Source organism: Daktulosphaira vitifoliae, unplaced genomic scaffold (assembly GCF_025091365.1).
Source record: "Daktulosphaira vitifoliae isolate Bord-2020 unplaced genomic scaffold, ASM2509136v1 Scaffold_4, whole genome shotgun sequence".
Lineage (NCBI taxonomy): Eukaryota > Metazoa > Arthropoda > Insecta > Hemiptera > Phylloxeridae > Daktulosphaira > Daktulosphaira vitifoliae.
In genome coordinates, this window is record NW_026099575.1 from 22,970,875 (window position 1) to 22,989,939 (window position 19,065).

Sequence of the window (19,065 nt, forward strand, 5' to 3'; positions counted from 1 at the left end):
TAAATAGTTTAACTAACTATAAAAATACATATTAAACTAAATTTATTTAGTAATTTCAACTTATATTATAGTTAAGCCAAGTATATAAGATATTTTTCAAACTATGTAATTATGTTGTCGTTATATTAACGATAATCATAAAATAAATTTTTCAGTGCAGTTTACTTAATAGAAATGAAATGAGGTGATAAGCACGAGTATGGGCCAAGTGTTAATATTAACGGACTTGATTGAAAAAGAAATTTGATCGTTGAATGTGCACAAAGTTATTTTTTTAATTAAAATTGATGAAATGTGTTGATAAAAAATTGTTTTAATCATTTTTTTAAATATATTACTTATAGTTCAGTATAATTCATCAAATCAAATTCTATAAAAGTATAATTTTTACGATGACCCGATAAAAATTACCTTCATAATTTTAATTAATGAAAAAACTTTTTATTATTAATGGAAAAATAATAATCTAAATACAATGAATCCTAAGCTTTTATACTTAATTTTATTTTAAAGAACTAATTTCTTACTGACTGGGAAATAATAAAATTATAAATAAATAGCTTACTTATTATTATTTTGTCATATTAATTTTTATTTTCAGTAATTTCATATTGTTAAAAAATAATTCAACTTTTTAAAAATTATTAAAAGTAGTGGTTCAGTTTCAAAATAAAAGACGTTGAATAAACAATTTTGAATTTTTACATAGCCTTGATCACTAGAATAATATTACATTGTAAAAAGTATAAACTCCAATACTTTTTTTATTATCTGGTGTCATTAGTTATTTTATGACCAATAGTGATTAGTTGACAAGAATCAATAAATAACAAGATAGATTAACGTGGTTGTTCAAAATTAAATTTCGTGCGTGACCTCAGGGTTAGTTCGGTGACAGTTAAGAAAAATAGAACGCAACTAAATGTTACACAAATAAAGGAGGAACATGACAGTACTATAACTGTGATTGTCGAGTACTGAAGTAAATTTTGATATGTATTGGAAGTGTTTCGTGAACAGAATATATATATTTAATTTAATTATCCTCGTTTTATACGTTAACATTTTCCATTTCTATTTAATATTTTATTTCACACTTGAGCTTTGAAACAGTAAGTTTGAGCAAATTCAATCTACTTCTATCTCACTTATGTGCTTTACACGCATGGTTTATTTTATGCATATGTATTAGTTTTAGTTAGAGCTAGTTGAGGTAATTGGTATAAGTTTGTCACGTCACACATTTAAATTTAATTAATAGTTTAAAATATTGCTCTCTAGCATTGTTAATATTTATACTTGAAATATTCAATTGAAGAAGTATACAAATACTGATTTTGAAAAGTAGAAGATTTATTTTTAAAACAATTTTATTTTAAAATGTATTTTTATAATATTAGTAGTTATGTAATTATATATAGTTGACCGTCACCGTTGAACTTTCTATAATAATTAGCTATCTCGAAACTTTTTAAACTTCGGTCAATATTAAACATTTGATTTGTGGAGATATAAGTTAATTTACTTTTTTTTTAATTTGTTGACTATTAACATATTAGAAGTCAATATCTCCACAGAAAACATAAAATGTCATAATACTATTCTGTTATAATAATAAGCCACGGCGTGAAGAATCCTCATAAGACAATGATATTGAATTTCAATAGTATATTTGTAATTTGTATAATATTTTCAATGGAAGTAAGTTATTGATTAAAATGCTGGTTAAATATTTTTGATATTGGAAACCTCATTACAAGAAGAAATATATACATTTTGAAATGAAATACAAACTGAAACCTATTTTAAAACAAATGAGTTTAGAGACAATCCGGTACGCTCTGTTATTAAAGTCCGCTATGTGAATACTAAAGTAATAAAATTACTTTATGTAAAAACATCAATGTAAATTTCTGTAGTTATATCTACATATTTTGTAATTTATTTTTTTCAGTAAAAAAATGGTAAACCATATACTTCATATTTAGTAAAATAGAAGTAATTCATTACTTTTTCGGATATTTAATAAGGATACTACGTAAATCTTAAGATTTATGTAAAGTAGATCTAGACATTTTTTAAGATTTGAGAAAATTAATTTTTGTATCAAAATTAATATTAATATTTCAAAAATGGTTAATATAATTTTTTTATAGAAACATATAACATGCTCTGAAAACTGTTATAGATTTGTGCAACAGAACGCACCCCATCCGATTTTTTGTAATAAGTATAATAAAATCTTTGACTTGCCTTCTATATACGAAATTTCATGAATAGTTGATGTCATAACGAAATATTAGTTATTATTTTATTTTTGACCGAAAATCGAATTTTTTTTTATGTACTCAAAATTTAAGGTTTTAATTATGGTAAAAGTACAAAAAATTATTTTATTTAACATTTACATAATTTAATTGTATGTGTTACCTTTTTTGTTTACTCGTGATACAAGTTAGCTTTATACAAAATACAAACTTTTGCATTTTATAAATTCTAAAACTTAAAAAAAAACAAAATCAGGGCTTTAAAATGTTTTTATTATGCTATAATTATCATTTTTAAAACATAAAATTAATACTGAAAGTTTGCTTATAAAAATGATAAAGTTTAAAAAATAAAAAATATTTATGTATACAGAATGGTTTATAAAATATAAGACGCTCAATTTCTCACAAACAATAGAACATTCTTAATTTTTGTAAAGAAAAATATTGTTTAATTCTAAAAATTTTACTATAATATGTAGTTAAAATTTTTTTTTTATCCTTCGAGGACAAAAAACCTGAACACTAATTTTCTTTTTTCATCTTTACGAAAACAAAATTAGTGTTGAATTCCTCATTTATATCCAAATTTTTAAACAATTTAAAAAAAAAAAAGAATTGAATTGTTGATTGGATAAAAGAAATTATAAAAACAAAATTTTTTATAATTTTTTTCTATCACATTATAAATTTAAATATAGAAATTGAAGAACTTCATATTGGAATTTATTTTATTAATTTCATATATAGTGTTCAGTAATTGACGAAACGGGTTTCTTTTGTTCTCATTGTTTATAACAATTGACCTATTTCCTTACTTACTGAATACCCTGTATGTATCTCTTTTTATAAAGATACTGAATAAGAATTTTATAAATTCTAAAACAACAAGCTAATTACAAAATAATATAAATATAAATTAATATCTGTATTATTAATGTATGTTTTATATCTAGAAAGTATGTTTGTTTTAGAATGCAGAGATAATCAAATATTAGTATATATTCGGTATATTGATGATTCCTTCGTCTTCAATTCCATATGTGTTACAAATATATCAATTAAATTTTGAACTACTCACTATGGGGTTATTAATAATAAATTTATTGGGTAACTGGTAACATTTATTTAATTAAATGCCAATACATCATATATATATAATTATACACTCGAAAATTATTGAAAACATACCATTAGCTATAAATTTCCTTTTATTACATGTATTTTACTTGTGAAATCGTATATAAGTTGAACCAAAGTATATTTTAGAAATAAGTAAAGTTTTAAAATATGGTTAAATATAAATTTATTGTTAAAACATATTTTTAATACCAACAAGGTGTGGAATAAAATAAACTTCAATGTATTAAATGTACCATTACAATGGATTATTTTGAGTTAAACTTAAATATAGACCAAAAAGAACAAAAATAAACGTCAAAAACAGACGATATATAAACCCTTCGCCTCAAAAAAACCTATTAAAATTTTTGTAAGTGTAGTAGTAATAATGATTCAGAACAATTTATTAACAATTTATTCGAAGGTCTTTCTAGATAATTGCCAGTATTATTTGTGCTCACTTTTTTTCCTTAAATATAATTTTATTAACTCATAATTAAAATCAAAATTGTTTTCCATGTTCTTTGGTCCTAATAAATTTTTCTGATTATTCTTAATTTCTTTATAGCTATTCTACTCATTTTTGTATGTTTGAATCTCTTTACTCATAATTGTACTACCAACAATCTTATATATTTCTTTTAAAAGGAAATATTAAACACATAAAAAATAAACTCTATAAAAACATTTAATAATATGTAGTCGTTTAAAAAAGCTAAATTATTGAGTAAATCAATTCATAAACAATATTAGTAAAACTAATGTACTCAATGGAAATATCCTAACATAATTTGTGAATATTTTCTCAGTAGACATGATATTAATTTCCAAACAATAATTAAAACAAAAACGCGTTGGAGATTCGCCAAACATTTATGCCAGCTGACACATTGGCATCATAATTCGACTGTAAAATATATATAAATATCCATTCAGTAGCTGACGACTTGGGGTACGAGTTATTTTCAGATAGTGCCCGGTGAGCAAATAGTATTAAAAAATTTCTAGAATTGTTTGCAGTACTCTATATTGATGCCATTGAATATTGAAATATTGAAATGTAAATTATTGAAATATTTAAATCTTTCTTCAAAAAATTTCCTTTATTTTTCCAATATTATTTATTGCTCAATTTACTAAAAAATAATTGAATTTTCCAAAAAAACTAATAATTTATATAATAAAATACGATCAGCTTTATCATTTAATATTTTAATAATTCATAATTTTAATTAAAGTAACTAAATTTTAAGCATTTTTAATAATATAGTTGGTAATTATGACTATCAGTGTTTATCGGACAATTAAATATTAAAACTTTCTTAGGATTACATTTTTGTATAATTAACATTCTACTTTCAGTTCTTTCATGTATTGTTAGGTAATTTATTTGAAGTGACTAGAAAACTTTAAATTAAATACATTTTAGCTACTCCGCTTTACGTATAAATTTACAGATAATTAACATTTATTTATGAAAAATATGTAGGATGAAATAGATTATAAAATCACATGAATACGAGTTAATAAATAAATTCAGAATACTTTGAAATTTTAATGAATCATTTCAATGTAACGTCGTAAAAAAATGTGTTAGTTNATGAATACGAGTTAATAAATAAATTCAGAATACTTTGAAATTTTAATGAATCATTTCAATGTAACGTCGTAAAAAAATGTTTAGTTTGTATATTTTAAATCCAATATAATAATTATAAATAAATAATATTTAAAAAACAGAATACTTTTATTGTTACTAAATTCCAAGAATTCTTAATTATAACATCGAAAATATGCATGGGAACAACCAGTTTATGAATTTCATAGAAAATTAAAGTGTATAATGGAAACAAATTCTTGGAAAAATAATTTTGAATTGTGTCCATAGTTTCAACTTTAAACACGTGCTAACCATAAATTTTTTTTATATTATAAACCATTGCAATATCAGTAATCTGCTTTATAAAGATGTACGGAAAAGCACTCGTGTTTAGATTTAAATGAAACCCTTTAACAGCATCTAAGTGTTGGCCCACTCCCTAAGTACTTATTTACTTAAAATTTATAGAGTACTTCAATCAAGAGCAAGAGTTCAAACAATTGTTTAATATCTGTAAACATCAGTTGCGAACAATAGGTAACTAAACCGATTTTCTCAGTATTCCTGTCACGATCCCAAACCGTAACTTTACTCATTAGGATTCTTAGATGGTCATAGAAAATGAAATCACATTAAATTGTGAGTTGGTCAACCTTTGGTAAGAAGATGTGTAAACTGCTCATTTATTTAATTAGATACATTAATAAATTATATTTAAAATTGTAATGAATCAGTAATGATTACTAGTATTATAGTGTATAAAATATTTTAAATATAATCAAATTTACTGGACATAGTTAACGTTTTGACGTATGTTTTAAATGGTGCAATCAACTTTTTACACATCTTTTCTATTAGTTTTTTTTGTTCGTTTGCTAATTTATTAATGGTTATTAACCATTGGTTACTGAAACTAGTTTTATAAATTCAGTTTTCAGAATAAAAATAAATCAGTCTTTAATGAAAGTCAGGTCATCATTAATAGATTATTATTAGAGAGAGATGGGAAATATTTTTATCTCAACAATAACTAATTTTTAGATTCCTGATCGTATAACGTTATGCTATTACAAATTTCTAAATACAATATGATAATATTGCCATACATATAATAATTTTTTTCTATTAATTCGTTTTTATTTTAACTCACTAGTATAATATTTTGTATTTACGATTTTGTATCTTAATAAAATATTAATTTAAAATAAATTATTAATAAAATAAAATTAATATAATATATTAATAATAAAATATAATATTAATATAAACTTATTAAAATAATAAGATATAGTTCTTACACATATTTTATAAAAGTAATGAAATAATCACTTTTATGTAAAAAAGTTCATTATCATTTCTTTTTAAATGTTTAGACTTTTACAATTTATTTATAACTTTGTTTAATTTTAAGGGTGTAACAGTTGCTTATAAATTGTGTTAACAAATTTAATTATTACCGAAATAACGTTCAGCTTTGTAAAATGATTAAAATTATTCACGTATAAAATAATAAAAGGAATATACTACTTCGTTATAAATTGTAAAAGGTTCAGAATATTAATTGGAGAATTGAAAATCTGTCGTTTACTCCAATTTTCCCCATTTACTATTGTTCTATAATAACGAAACGAAATAAACCGTGAAGTTTTCAATATCCGTACTTTAAAATTTAATATTATTATATAAGTTAAACAAACCTTTGTCATTAATAGGAAATCTTAAAAATCCGTTATATTATTTGTATATATAAGGTGTAAATTATTTACTTTAAGATAAATTATCGTCAAAATAGTAACCAGTATATGTTGATGCATACATATTATCACCAAATTCAATATATAATTTTTTCTATATTCAAAGTAATATTATAATTTATAATATTTAATGTAGAATTTATTAAAATAAATTTTATAAATAAGTTTTGTAAAATGCAAAATTAAATTACGATCGTATATAAATTCTTTGGTTAATATAAGTATAATTTTATAAAATAAATAACTATTTTATAATAATATTTTAATAGTAATTGCTATGATATTACCAGAGTAGATACAAAATAGAATCTAAATTCACTAAAAAATATCTAATTTCATGTTGAGATTAATGTTAGTTACTTAATATCAAATTTAATAGGTTTTAATAATTGAACGATAGATAATTTTAAGTGATTATCATGTTTACTCAATGGGTTTATGATTAGGAATAAAAACAATCTTGTTATTACTGTAAAATAAAATAAGGGATTGACTTTAAGGGGTTAAACAAGTTGTTCTTTCTTTGTTTGCATGGCAATCGTTTATGGCTCAACAAAGTTTTAATTATTAATTGGTTTACTAGATATTATTTTGATTATTATATAGTACTGTAATTAATGTGATTAGTATCCAAGGATCATTTATATTGTTAGATTGTTTCTACCTTAACTATGTTGTATTATATGAATATAATCAATTCAATTCTGTAAGATAGTTATTTTGTAACTAACTTACTATGGCAGTTGTGGATTTTTTTTATTTAGTTTATCAAAATATAAAAATACTCTTATTGACATTTTTTCATTACAATTTTCGATCCTTTATGTTGATCTTATTATGCTTAAATCTGTATAAAATTATAAAGACGTATTTTGAAACTAAATTTGTGTATTTATTAATATTTAGTGGTGACAATTGATAGTTTAAAAATTCCTTGTTGATACTTGTTCAAGTTTAAATCTCAGATTCTTTAAATCACGTAATTCACCAATTATTAAGCCGTCAATACGTGGGAGAATAAAATGGCCTAATGGACAATGTGCTGATGTTTTAAGAGTGTAGTAAATGTATTAACAAAGCAACTGGTTTGATTCTAATTCACAGACATTCCGTCTACTCAAGTTTATTTATGTACTATGAATTTTGAGAAAATTATTTTTGGAGAGGAAATGGTGAATTTAACAAACGTTTGGTCTATAAAAAATTATCCAGCTTACAATACATTTGTTTGCATAAAATATATGATTGTTTTAGGGCTCCAACGACAGTTAGCACAAAACTGTACCTACATAATTTTATGTGGAGAGTAACTAAACAATATTCAAACAATTCACGTCAGACAAATATTATTAATTATTAGACATTACAATGTATATACTCTGACCAAATCTAACAAAACGCATAAATCTAGACTAAGTGTTAAATTAATTCCTTAACTTCATAATTTATTTGATGTAGCAAAAATTTTGTTGGAGTAATAGTAATCATTTAGGTATTATGTCACAACTTTTTATGTTACTGAATTTCTTCCATTAGTAAATATAAGCCTCGTACATGTGTTTTAACCAATATTCAGTATACATAATATATTTTACTAAACTAAAATGTAAATATTTGTTTAACTGGAAGAGTCTCTTATGTTATATTAGTAACCTAATTTATATTGCTCGACAAATGAATTATTTCGGAATAATCATTTCTTTAGTGTAATGAATGTTAATGTTTAGTGTAACCTAATGCATGTTTCCCCCAACATACGAAATGTATTTGACTAATTCAGTTGGCTATAGAATCGATCAATACTTTAATTACAACTGTAATAATCTAATGTACTTTTCTTCATCGCATAATAACATACGTTTGCAATACCCCTGAGCAACTAAAAATAATTGAAGTGAAGTCAAACAAGCGTATCAAATTTCTTTATTCTGTTAGTGTAGAATTTTTGTTATCTGTATACTTGTACATTTTGAAACCATATCCGTTCCCATAGTAACAGGTGTTTATATTTATCTAATAAATAACTTTATGTATGTTTATATAATAATAAATTTGGGGTAGCCCATGTATCAAAATATACTTCATAATATCTAAACAAAACTATGAAGAGTGAGTGTTATGCAGATATTAAATGCTTTAACGTTTTTCGATATTGTATTTCTTCGGAGTTTTTTTAATAATACATTGTCTAACTTCTACCCATTTTAATTAAATGCATTTTTTTCAGATTCCATTAGTATTGTGTATCTCAAGTATTCATATAAAAATTTACAAATATTATATACTCAAATTTTACAATAGAAAAAATAAAGTTTTAATGTGATAATAAAATAGATTATTTAAAAATTATAAGAGAAATTTGGTTTAACTGTAACACTTTTAAAATAATTATGATTTAAACAATTTTTTTTTCACAATAGATAGACAATGTTGTCTTACTTCATGAAATAAATTTTAGGCTTTTATTATAATCACATAATTAAAAAAAAATGTATTATTTTTTTTTGCATTATACACCGGGTACAAATAATTTGTAACACAAATATTAGTTATTATTAGTAGTTGTATATTATTTTCCAGATGTTGTAGTTTAGAACTAAGAGTCAATATTATTAAAATATTTAAATATAGAACAGTATTATGTTTAATATTAATTAGACATGAGTATTTTAAGTATAAATATTGAACTTGGAACGAAAAAAAACACTTGTATCACTCAGGTTTTAAGTTATCCTAAGAAAAACTCAATTAAAAATAAATATAAATTTTTAATAAAAAAAATTAGCTGCTTTGCTCGGATACATTATATATTTTTTATTTATCTGCCTGTAAAAATATAAATTATATTTTCTACAATTTTTTTTTTTAAGTTAGATTGCTGATCATTGACATTAAATTGTTCTTAAATTCTATGTCATGTATTTATCTATCACATTAAAAATGATTTTTTTATTTTGTTGATAAATGTACTGCGATCAAAATTTTAGTCGCAATGTAATTGTTATTAAATGAATTTAGGTTACTTATAATATAAATAATTTTCAAATGTAATTTTACAAGACAAAAATTAACAACATATCAATAAGCTAATTAGATTAAAAGTTATCATTAATGAATGAACTTGTTAAAATTATAATTAATTGTTATTAATTGATACTAAACCTAAAAATTAAAATCTAAATTATTAGATGTAAAGTGAGGCATACTATTATTTACTGTTTAAATTAGTCACGAATAACATAGTAACTTGCGCTTTTTTTTAATAGCTTATAAAAGTCATATAACAACAATAATCATGAATATTAAAAAGTTGAATCATTTACATTACATAAAAAAAGGAACATTTAATTTTTATATATTGCAAACTGATTATCAGAGTTTACAATAAACTTTTTTATTTACTTTTACTTTTAAAATTTGAATAAAACACATTTTTTTATAAGCATAATTAAAATTGAATAATAATTGTAATAAATACAATTTTAAAAAGTTTTCATAAAAACTATAAAAAAATACAATATTTGTTATAAGTTATTGTAATTAAAATCCTTCTATACTTCAAAAAGAAATTAACAAAATTAGTTTTTATTCTAATTTTTTAGATTTTTAATTAGCTTAACACCCTTATTCAGATGTAAAAGCGTACATAGGAGTATTTGAATAAAAAAACTAGACAACATTAATATTTCCTAGATTCTTATCAAACACTTTGTATAAAAGTCCATTTTATATGTTTTTGAAGTCAATGAATCTAAAATTTATATCAATTTATAAATTTAAAATTTTGTTGACGACATTAGAGGGAACCAACTTTTTAATCATAGCAATTTAAAATACATTTGTATTTTTTCAATGGATACTTAAATAAAACAGAACACTTTATTACTTCGAATAGTATAAAATATGACCGAAAGATGCAGACTCTTTTTTTAATTGTTTGAAAAATGTCTATATTTAGTAATGAAAAAAAAAGTTGGCGATAAGTAATCAATCTCATCTTTATTACAAAACATAGTGTAAAAACGATGAAATACATATAAATAAATGAATATATAACTATTAGGTAAAATTAATAAGCTGAAAATGTAAAGAACTTAAACTTCTTTTTTATTTTTAATAAAAAAATTTGTTTTAATTAATTACAATGTATAACGATACAGTTTATCAATAACATACAATTCAGGGAGTAAAATTATCAATTGTCGCTAGCCTTATTTTAGACTAATATCCTTAGAAGTGGAAAAGAGTGGACCTTTTTATATTAGTGCTATTTGATAGCCTAATACACAAGCTCTAAGAAAATTGAACATTTCATACATTTTTATTAATATTTTATTTTTTACTATTTTGCGGTTTTTAAGAAAAATATAATAGTATGTCCAGCATACTAAAATTTGTTTCTTTTTATTTATTATTTATCCAATAAGTAATTGTATTAATTTAACGTACGAATTTTAAAATATCTATGTCTCTTATTACTATGTAAAAGTAGTTTTATTGAAGAGTTAAAAAATCAATAGCAAAATTTTATTGTTATAATAGCTTTGAATTTGTTTTGAGCAAATACTTAAATCTAATTTTTGCTTGCAAAGTGTTTTTCGCTGAGGTGTTGAAATTTCGAAATAAAGTGAATGAAAAAAATTCGGTCGTAAAATGTAATAAAGGTCAAAATGTGAAATGATATGATACGATAAATGTGACAAGGGTAAAATATATTCAGAAAATCTATTTTGTATGAATAAAGAGCACGTAGTTTTTCAATTTATAAATGCAATCTTTCTTTTAGTCAGTTACAATATTAAAAAATAAACATACATGTTAATTGTTTATTATAAATAAAAAGTTAAAATATTATTTTCTAGAATGAAGTATACAAACTTTTGCTTTATTTACTTAAAGTCGATGTTATGTAATGTTTAATCAAATATGCAAGGAAGTAAACATTATCATTTAATTATATAATAAAAACTAAATAAATATTTTAATTTACTTCAAATTATAATAGCTCAAAAGAAATATTTCAAAGCAGATAATTTTATAAATATTTTTATATTGAAATTTTTAATTTTGATAGGCACTAATGTGCATTTAATAAAAATATTTAGGAATTATTTTACCAATACCGCTGTTATCTACATCACAAAAATATTTTTAAAGTAAATATTAATATTTTTAAATATATTCAGTTTATATAATCCTAAGTGTTGTTGTGTCATTGTTAACTCCAAAGAGTCTATAATTCCTTTTTGTATACATACAAAAAGAACGGAAATTTATTTCCGGGTTTTTTTTTTTTTTTAATGTATTTCTTTATTCAGAGTAAAACACTATTTGTCTGAAGTAGATACAAAGTAAATCTAATATAGCTATGGACCTGAAATTGTAAATTAAATCAATGTGTATACAGAGTGAACGGTTTATCATAAACCACTTTATTTCTCGCAGAATAAACTCTATAGTAAAAAAAAATTTGATACTTTTCGATTGACCATTAATTTTTTTAATTAGATTATTTTCTAATTTATAAGCTAGCTAATATGTATTTTGATATTTAATAAAAGTGACAACTCTATAAATTATTAGGAATGATTATAAAAAGTAAAATATTAGTATACAAAGTGTTCAGTAAGTAAGAAAACAGGTCAATTGTTATATACAATAAATATCCTTTTCCTTTAAATTATTATTATTATTATAAAGTAAAATGGTTTTAGAATAGCTGATAAGTTAAAAATTAGATATAATTAAAAAAACGACAGCAAAGTATGGATCGTGATATTGTGCGGACGTGGCATAGTTGGCACAAGTATAAATGATATCTGACAAAAATTTAAATTACTATAATAATCTATACATAGTGTATAATTTTCAGAAATTAGTGGATTACTCCAAAAGCAACATCAATTCCTATTTCCTTAATAATAACCTGATTTGTAGTTCTTTGATTTATAAGTTTAATATATGAATAGATACTTAGTAATTTATAGTTTTAATTACAGTAATTAATCTTAGAATGAAATTGATACTCGATATTTTAAATTATATGAAGAAATTATGAAAAACTATAAAAATGTTCTTTATTTCGTTACTTCTATGGCAAACGTCTATAAAAATAGTGTTTGATGCAAAACTTTTCATAAAATAATTTGGTTTAAACTGGTCAACAAGAAATATTAATCAGTGACAAAAATGTACCTGTTTCAAATCAATTTTTGTGCTAATTTTAAATCAAAAATTAGATTTTTTCTATCGATTTTAATTTCTGAGATTATTACTAATTAGTGAAAAACGAATATTTACAAATAAAATAAAAAAATCTAGGTTAAAATGAAATTCAACATCACATCGTTGGACATAACCATAGGTGAAACTAGGCCCGTATTGTTTCTGAATATTAATATATTATAGAATATAACTATACAGAACATAGTTTTGAATATTTCAATTGTATACCAAAATAATATTTTTTGTTTAACTTTGAGGTCCGATAACATTCCAAATAAAGTCATCGACACAATATTCTTTTTAACTTATAGTACGTAACATATGTTTGTAACTAGCAGTATTTCCGGAAAAATTTCAAAAATTAAAGTAAAAGAATTAAATTTGTTTGCAAAAGTTGCTAATAAGAGTAGATACTCTGTAGGCAGGTAAAAGGTCAGATTTTTAAAAATGTCTGCTAAATGAAAGCAAAATACCTAACGTAATTATATAAAAAAAGACACAAAAAAAAACACATCATAGTAAAACCATACCTTCTCAGTATCGTATCTAAGCTAAAAATGATTTATACCGATTTGAAAATCTAAATTTTTAAGGGATTTCCCCCGTATACAGAGATCGAGTGATATTTTTTCAATTTTCAAGGGCAATGTCTTTAACCAGATACATATTGTAATCTTTTGAAGTACAGTTGAAAGAAATCGGTCTGGTGAGAGCTAAAAAAAAATGGCGAGAAACATTTAAAAAGTCTCTTATATTTCAATATTTAAAAAAAAATTTTAATACGTGATTTGAATCACGTATTTGACTCTGTACTCAGTCAAAATAAAGTATTTTTTTTAAGTTGGAAGAGATAGTAAAACATTTTCTTATGCATCTTTGCCCTCATAGAACAATACACTATTCACACCTATACCCTGTAATAATTGGCTGTAAAGTAATAGTACATAATAATTAATTTATTAGAGTTCTGTCACTGGGCAGCCTCCTTCTCGAATCATTGTAAACACCAAGCTGTTCAAATATCAAATTTGCTTATTATACCTTTTGTGTATAGATTGTAAATAAACTTTGTTAATACACAAAAAATTTATTCTTACTCAAGGAACTTACTTAACAACTGATATAAAATTTTGCATTGTTTTTCAACTACCTAAGTTTGTACTGTTTTATTAAAAAAAAAAAATTATTCTTTTATAAAATGAAAAATAAAATATTTTTAGCTTTTAGATAATATAAAAAGCAATCTTTGGACAAATCTCATTCATTTAATTGTAAATTGTTGTTTTATTATAACAGCACAATACATTCAAAGTAAATATCTGTTTATACACACATAATTTTATTTGTTACATTATAGTCATACACCTTTTTTTCTTGCTCGTTTATATTTCCGCCCTTTAATTAAAAATATAAACAAAAGCGGGAGTTTTATTTATATATCACGAACTTTTGGGTTAATACACTTTAATGTTATAACATTTGAACGACGACCATGTGTGTACGAAACACAAGTGGTCCACATTATGCTATTAATTGGCACTTAAGTTTATCATAAAATTTCATAAAACTCTAATTTGACTTATCGAGTTGAAATTTCCCCCTGCCACGATAATACTTCCAAAGCGCTCTAATGGTTCTAGCATATTATTGTGGTCTATTTTAAACATTTCAATATCGTAAATAATTATTTTTAACAAGCTTTTTGGATGAATGTTTCTATTGGAAAAAATTGACTGCAAATAAGTCAAAACTACTTTATTATTATGAATAATCAATTTTTCGTCACCTGTAGCTTCATTATCGACGTCATCTATCTGCGATGTTCCATTCATGTTGGTCATCTCCAATAAGCCGGTAGTATTCTCCACGTCTTCGTCAGTCGCCCCATAGTACTTGTTCAAACTGTGTTTGGATCCTGAAGCTTTCATTACCTTGAAGCGTTCCATGGTGGTCGTTTTGTGATTTTTGACGCACTAAGAATACACAAAAATTACGCAATACACTACTACACTTTTTTTGCGGGATAAATAATAGAAAACCGATATTAATATTATATTAAAATGACATTGCGTAACACTTAATGTTATTATTTTATAGCTCGGTTAATGATATCACTACTTATAAATAAATATTTAAGCATATAGTAAATCATTATACACTTCTTTGTGACGGGTTAACAGAACGAAAACGAGTTGGTCAGAAGAAAGGATTCGATGGGATATCCGGCGAACGAAGGACTAATGTTGGTAGCGATTCGCGCGCGATTTCACCGGCACACGCGGAGCGCTATTATATAACGGGGTACAGGACACGATACTTTTTATGCGCGTCACGACATCTAGCCGTCAATATCATTTTGTCTGACGATCGTGCTATCATCCTGTTGTATACAACATGCAATTTAACAGTCTAATGTACTACTATAGTTATATACAGGACTCTATTATTTATCGACCCCACATAGTATTAATATTGTTATCACCACCGTTAACGTTAGTGGTTGAGGTTAACCTTGTCCTTTGCAAGTGAGGAATGGGGCGACTGATCGACGTATCGTTATATTATGTGACGTATTTGTCTACCCTCAACTAGGGGTCATCAGCTAACTACATTAGGTCACCGATAAAACGTAGAACTATTTTTAGGCCACAACTAAACTAATTTTACGTTATAATATGTTACAGAAATAGATTCGAGGTGTTTACTAGGTGTTTACATTAGTGCATTTTTTTTTACACATAAAATGTATAAATGCATTTAATAATACTATTTTTTATTTTTATTGCTGGCTATTTGATAAAAATACTTTTTCAGAAGGTCGGTATATATTTTTTCTCGATAAAGTTAAGAACGATTATAGAATTATTTATTTTACTGCTATGTCATTTTAATATAACAGATACCTTTCACTATAATTTTTCTAACTAAGAAATTATTTATTGATTTACTGACTCCAAAAAGTCAGAGATATTATATAACTAAAACATTTAAACAAAATGTTAAATATAAGCTCATCGAAAACAATAGATGTTTTAATTATCAATTAGCACGATTAAAGAAATCAAAACGTCTTGTATAAAATTTCTTTCAATTAAACATTTCGATTAAATTTTTATATTTAAAAGTTTCAAAAATATAATTAGTATAATTTTTGGAAAATATATACGGAATAAAAATAACAGTTATTGATTCGTTCCAAAATATGTATGAGATTACCAATAATTGGTAAAATTAAAAAGTATCATAATACTAATAATAGTATCTTAATATTTATAAACATTTCAGTATTTCTATTTGATAATCCATTTCATAGTTATTTATTAAATAATCACATTATTTTTCCAAAATATGTAAAAATAAAACTTATACAATTTTATTTAGTCTTATATAAAAAATGTTAGCTTATCATTATGTGAATTGGTCAATATTTAAATACGGTTTCAGTTTTACAAAACATAATCCTTTTATGATTAAAAGTTCATTAATTAATGGAAAATGTATGTTTGACAAAAAATTAAAATTTTGTTATTTTAATTTTCGGTAATCGTTATCGTTATTAATTTAAATACGGTAAACAAACAAATAACTATGCATTAGATAATCTTTTTTCTTCAAATTATTTTCTTTATTAGATTTTCATAAATTATGTATTTTTTTATAACCACGTTTCAACTTTTGCATTCTAGGTAAAAATAAAGTGTGTAAACTTGTACAGTGTTTTCTTTTTTTTAGTACTAAAAAAATAGCTACAGTAAGCATAATAGATTTTATGTTGAACCGTTAGGAGATCAAATACGTATTACTGTGTCTGTATATCGTTATTTACTGTTCTATTGGCAGAATAATAATAGAGTTTACTATTTGCATACATATTATTGTGCGGCGCATTCGAATGAATTAAAGAATAGATAAATCATACACAATCTGTAGCGCTTTTAAATGGGTTTAGATTTAAAATATATTTAACATTAATTTACATATTTCATGTTTTTTATACTTAGATATACGGTATAGTAAAATATGAATACTTATAAAAATGAAATGACTTTTATGAGGGAAAACTCTAAGATTAAATTAAATTATTGTACTGACTTCAAGTCAATAAAAGCTGTAGACAGAATACTGTTAAGTTTTAATTGTAATGATACTCAAGACAATATCATTATAAATTTACCATTTAATATTTTGATATAAAAATCGTTTGTTTACGTTTTAAAATAAACATGTCGTGTACTAAGTTTTTTTTAATTTCAATAATTTGAAATATTTTTTACCATGAAAAATAATGGATATAATAGTTGAACAACCTAAAATAATTTCACGCCATTAATGTTTCGAGTCGTTAAATATGAAGTTATACGATAATCTGGTTAAAAGTTTAATCAAGAAACATTTTATTTTTATATAAATTTACTAAAAAAAGTATACCTATTAAAGTTTTTTATTAATTTAAAAAAATATTGATAACGTTTTTAGTTTAATGTTGTTCAAATTTCATTTATATATCTCCATAAAGGAAAAAGTTCAACATCAAATTAATGTTAGTTGTATGTAATATTAATATTAAAAATCTAAAATGCAATCAAATAAAAATAAGCTCTCAATATATTGAATACTACACAACAGCATATATACGAGTACGATGATTTACTACGATAATCATAAATTCAAGTTTAAGTAGTTTTGATTTTTTATAATATCCGACCATACGTTACGTAATGTTCAATTGGATATTGTTCAATTTCTTTTGTGTTGTGCGTAAATTCAATAAAAAGTTAAAAAATAATCAAAGTATATTGTAAATAACGAACTGTCAACATTTCATTTTAGTTCATATTCTATTAATAATTACAACTTTAATAAGCCAGAAAAAACTTGTGCCATTTCATCTTTCATAATTGTATTCCTAAAAAAATAATTGACTAAAAATTCAGTTTAATTAATTTAAAAGAACCAATATACATTATTTTAATGTTACTCTTATTGTTGAACATTAAAGTTTTATGGTTGTATTCTATAAATAGAAGGGGTCAATTTAATTGACACGACTTGTGAAATACTTAGAAGTTAATTCTTTGCATTAATAATAAAGTATATTTTATTGAGTTTTGATGTAATATTTGTACATTATATTTTTAAATAAATTTGTTAATTATGTCTTAATGAATTACTATTAATCATAAAAGTTGTTGCAATTTAATTCAAATTATTTAAGGTTTTGTTCACATTCCCTTTTATACTTCATTAAGTATTTTTAACTAAACTGAAAAAATACAAAGAAATGACTCAAAAATGTCTTAGCCCTTATTTTTAGGTCAGTGAACATTAAAAATTGAATTCAGCAGAATTCCAAAGAAAGGCTTTTATTTGTAAGGGATTTCACGTAGTAATAACAATGAATTATTAAAATGTAGTGATTTAAATTTAATACGCCTTAAGATGTATTTTTAGGAAATGATTTAAACTATTGTTGAAATTTCTATACCTACTATGATTTTATATTACAACATAACATTATTTGACATCAGTTATAATATAGAGTAAACTTAAAAAATTTTGTTAAAGATCAAACTACTTTTTATTGTGTTTAAACGAGGGGGTTATAAATTCAAAAATTCAGGGGTCGTCATGGGTGTCAACACCTTCCCAAATCAAATATTTGAATACCAATATCCTTAGATCACAGAAGATTTTTTTTTGTTCTTTTACGTCCATTTTCAATAATATATATTAAATGTATACCGATGAATTTATACACATTTTAAATACATTATTTAATAATCCTGATGTATCTATAGTAATGTCTGAATTTTAGTTATGGATTACCAATGAAAACGTGAAATACAAAATGATAATAAGTACCTCAGTCATACCATAACAATGTAATCAGGATTTATTCCCAAATATTCATATTATGTATCAAATATTTTTTATGGCTCCTGTAAGTGTAACAACAGCAGAGCGATCATGTTCTACTCTCAGACAGCTTAAGACTTTTTTAAATTTGTCTATTTAATATTTATATTAAAAGTTTTTTAACATATTAGCTTCGATGCGAAGCTGAGAAGGTATTGGTTTTACTAAGATGTGTTTTTTT

At 23.4% G+C, this 19,065-nt stretch overlaps 1 protein-coding gene across 4 annotated transcripts in view; it reads right to left on the bottom strand.

The window, feature by feature from the left end:
* LOC126903727 (solute carrier family 12 member 6) overlaps nt 1-15,218 on the bottom strand; it is a 170,516-nt gene extending 155,298 nt beyond the window's left edge. For 2 of the 4 annotated variants that reach the window (XM_050682151.1, XM_050682148.1), the window contains exon 1: nt 14,755-15,217. In XM_050682151.1, coding sequence (XP_050538108.1) covers nt 14,755-14,914 — 160 coding nt within the window. In that variant the 5' untranslated portion in view covers nt 14,915-15,217. Of the gene's footprint in view, nt 1-14,754 lie in introns of all 4 variants that reach the window. The other 2 variants (XM_050682149.1, XM_050682152.1) reach the window with 2 other exon arrangements.
* Nucleotides 15,219-19,065: the final 3,847 nt, after the last annotated feature.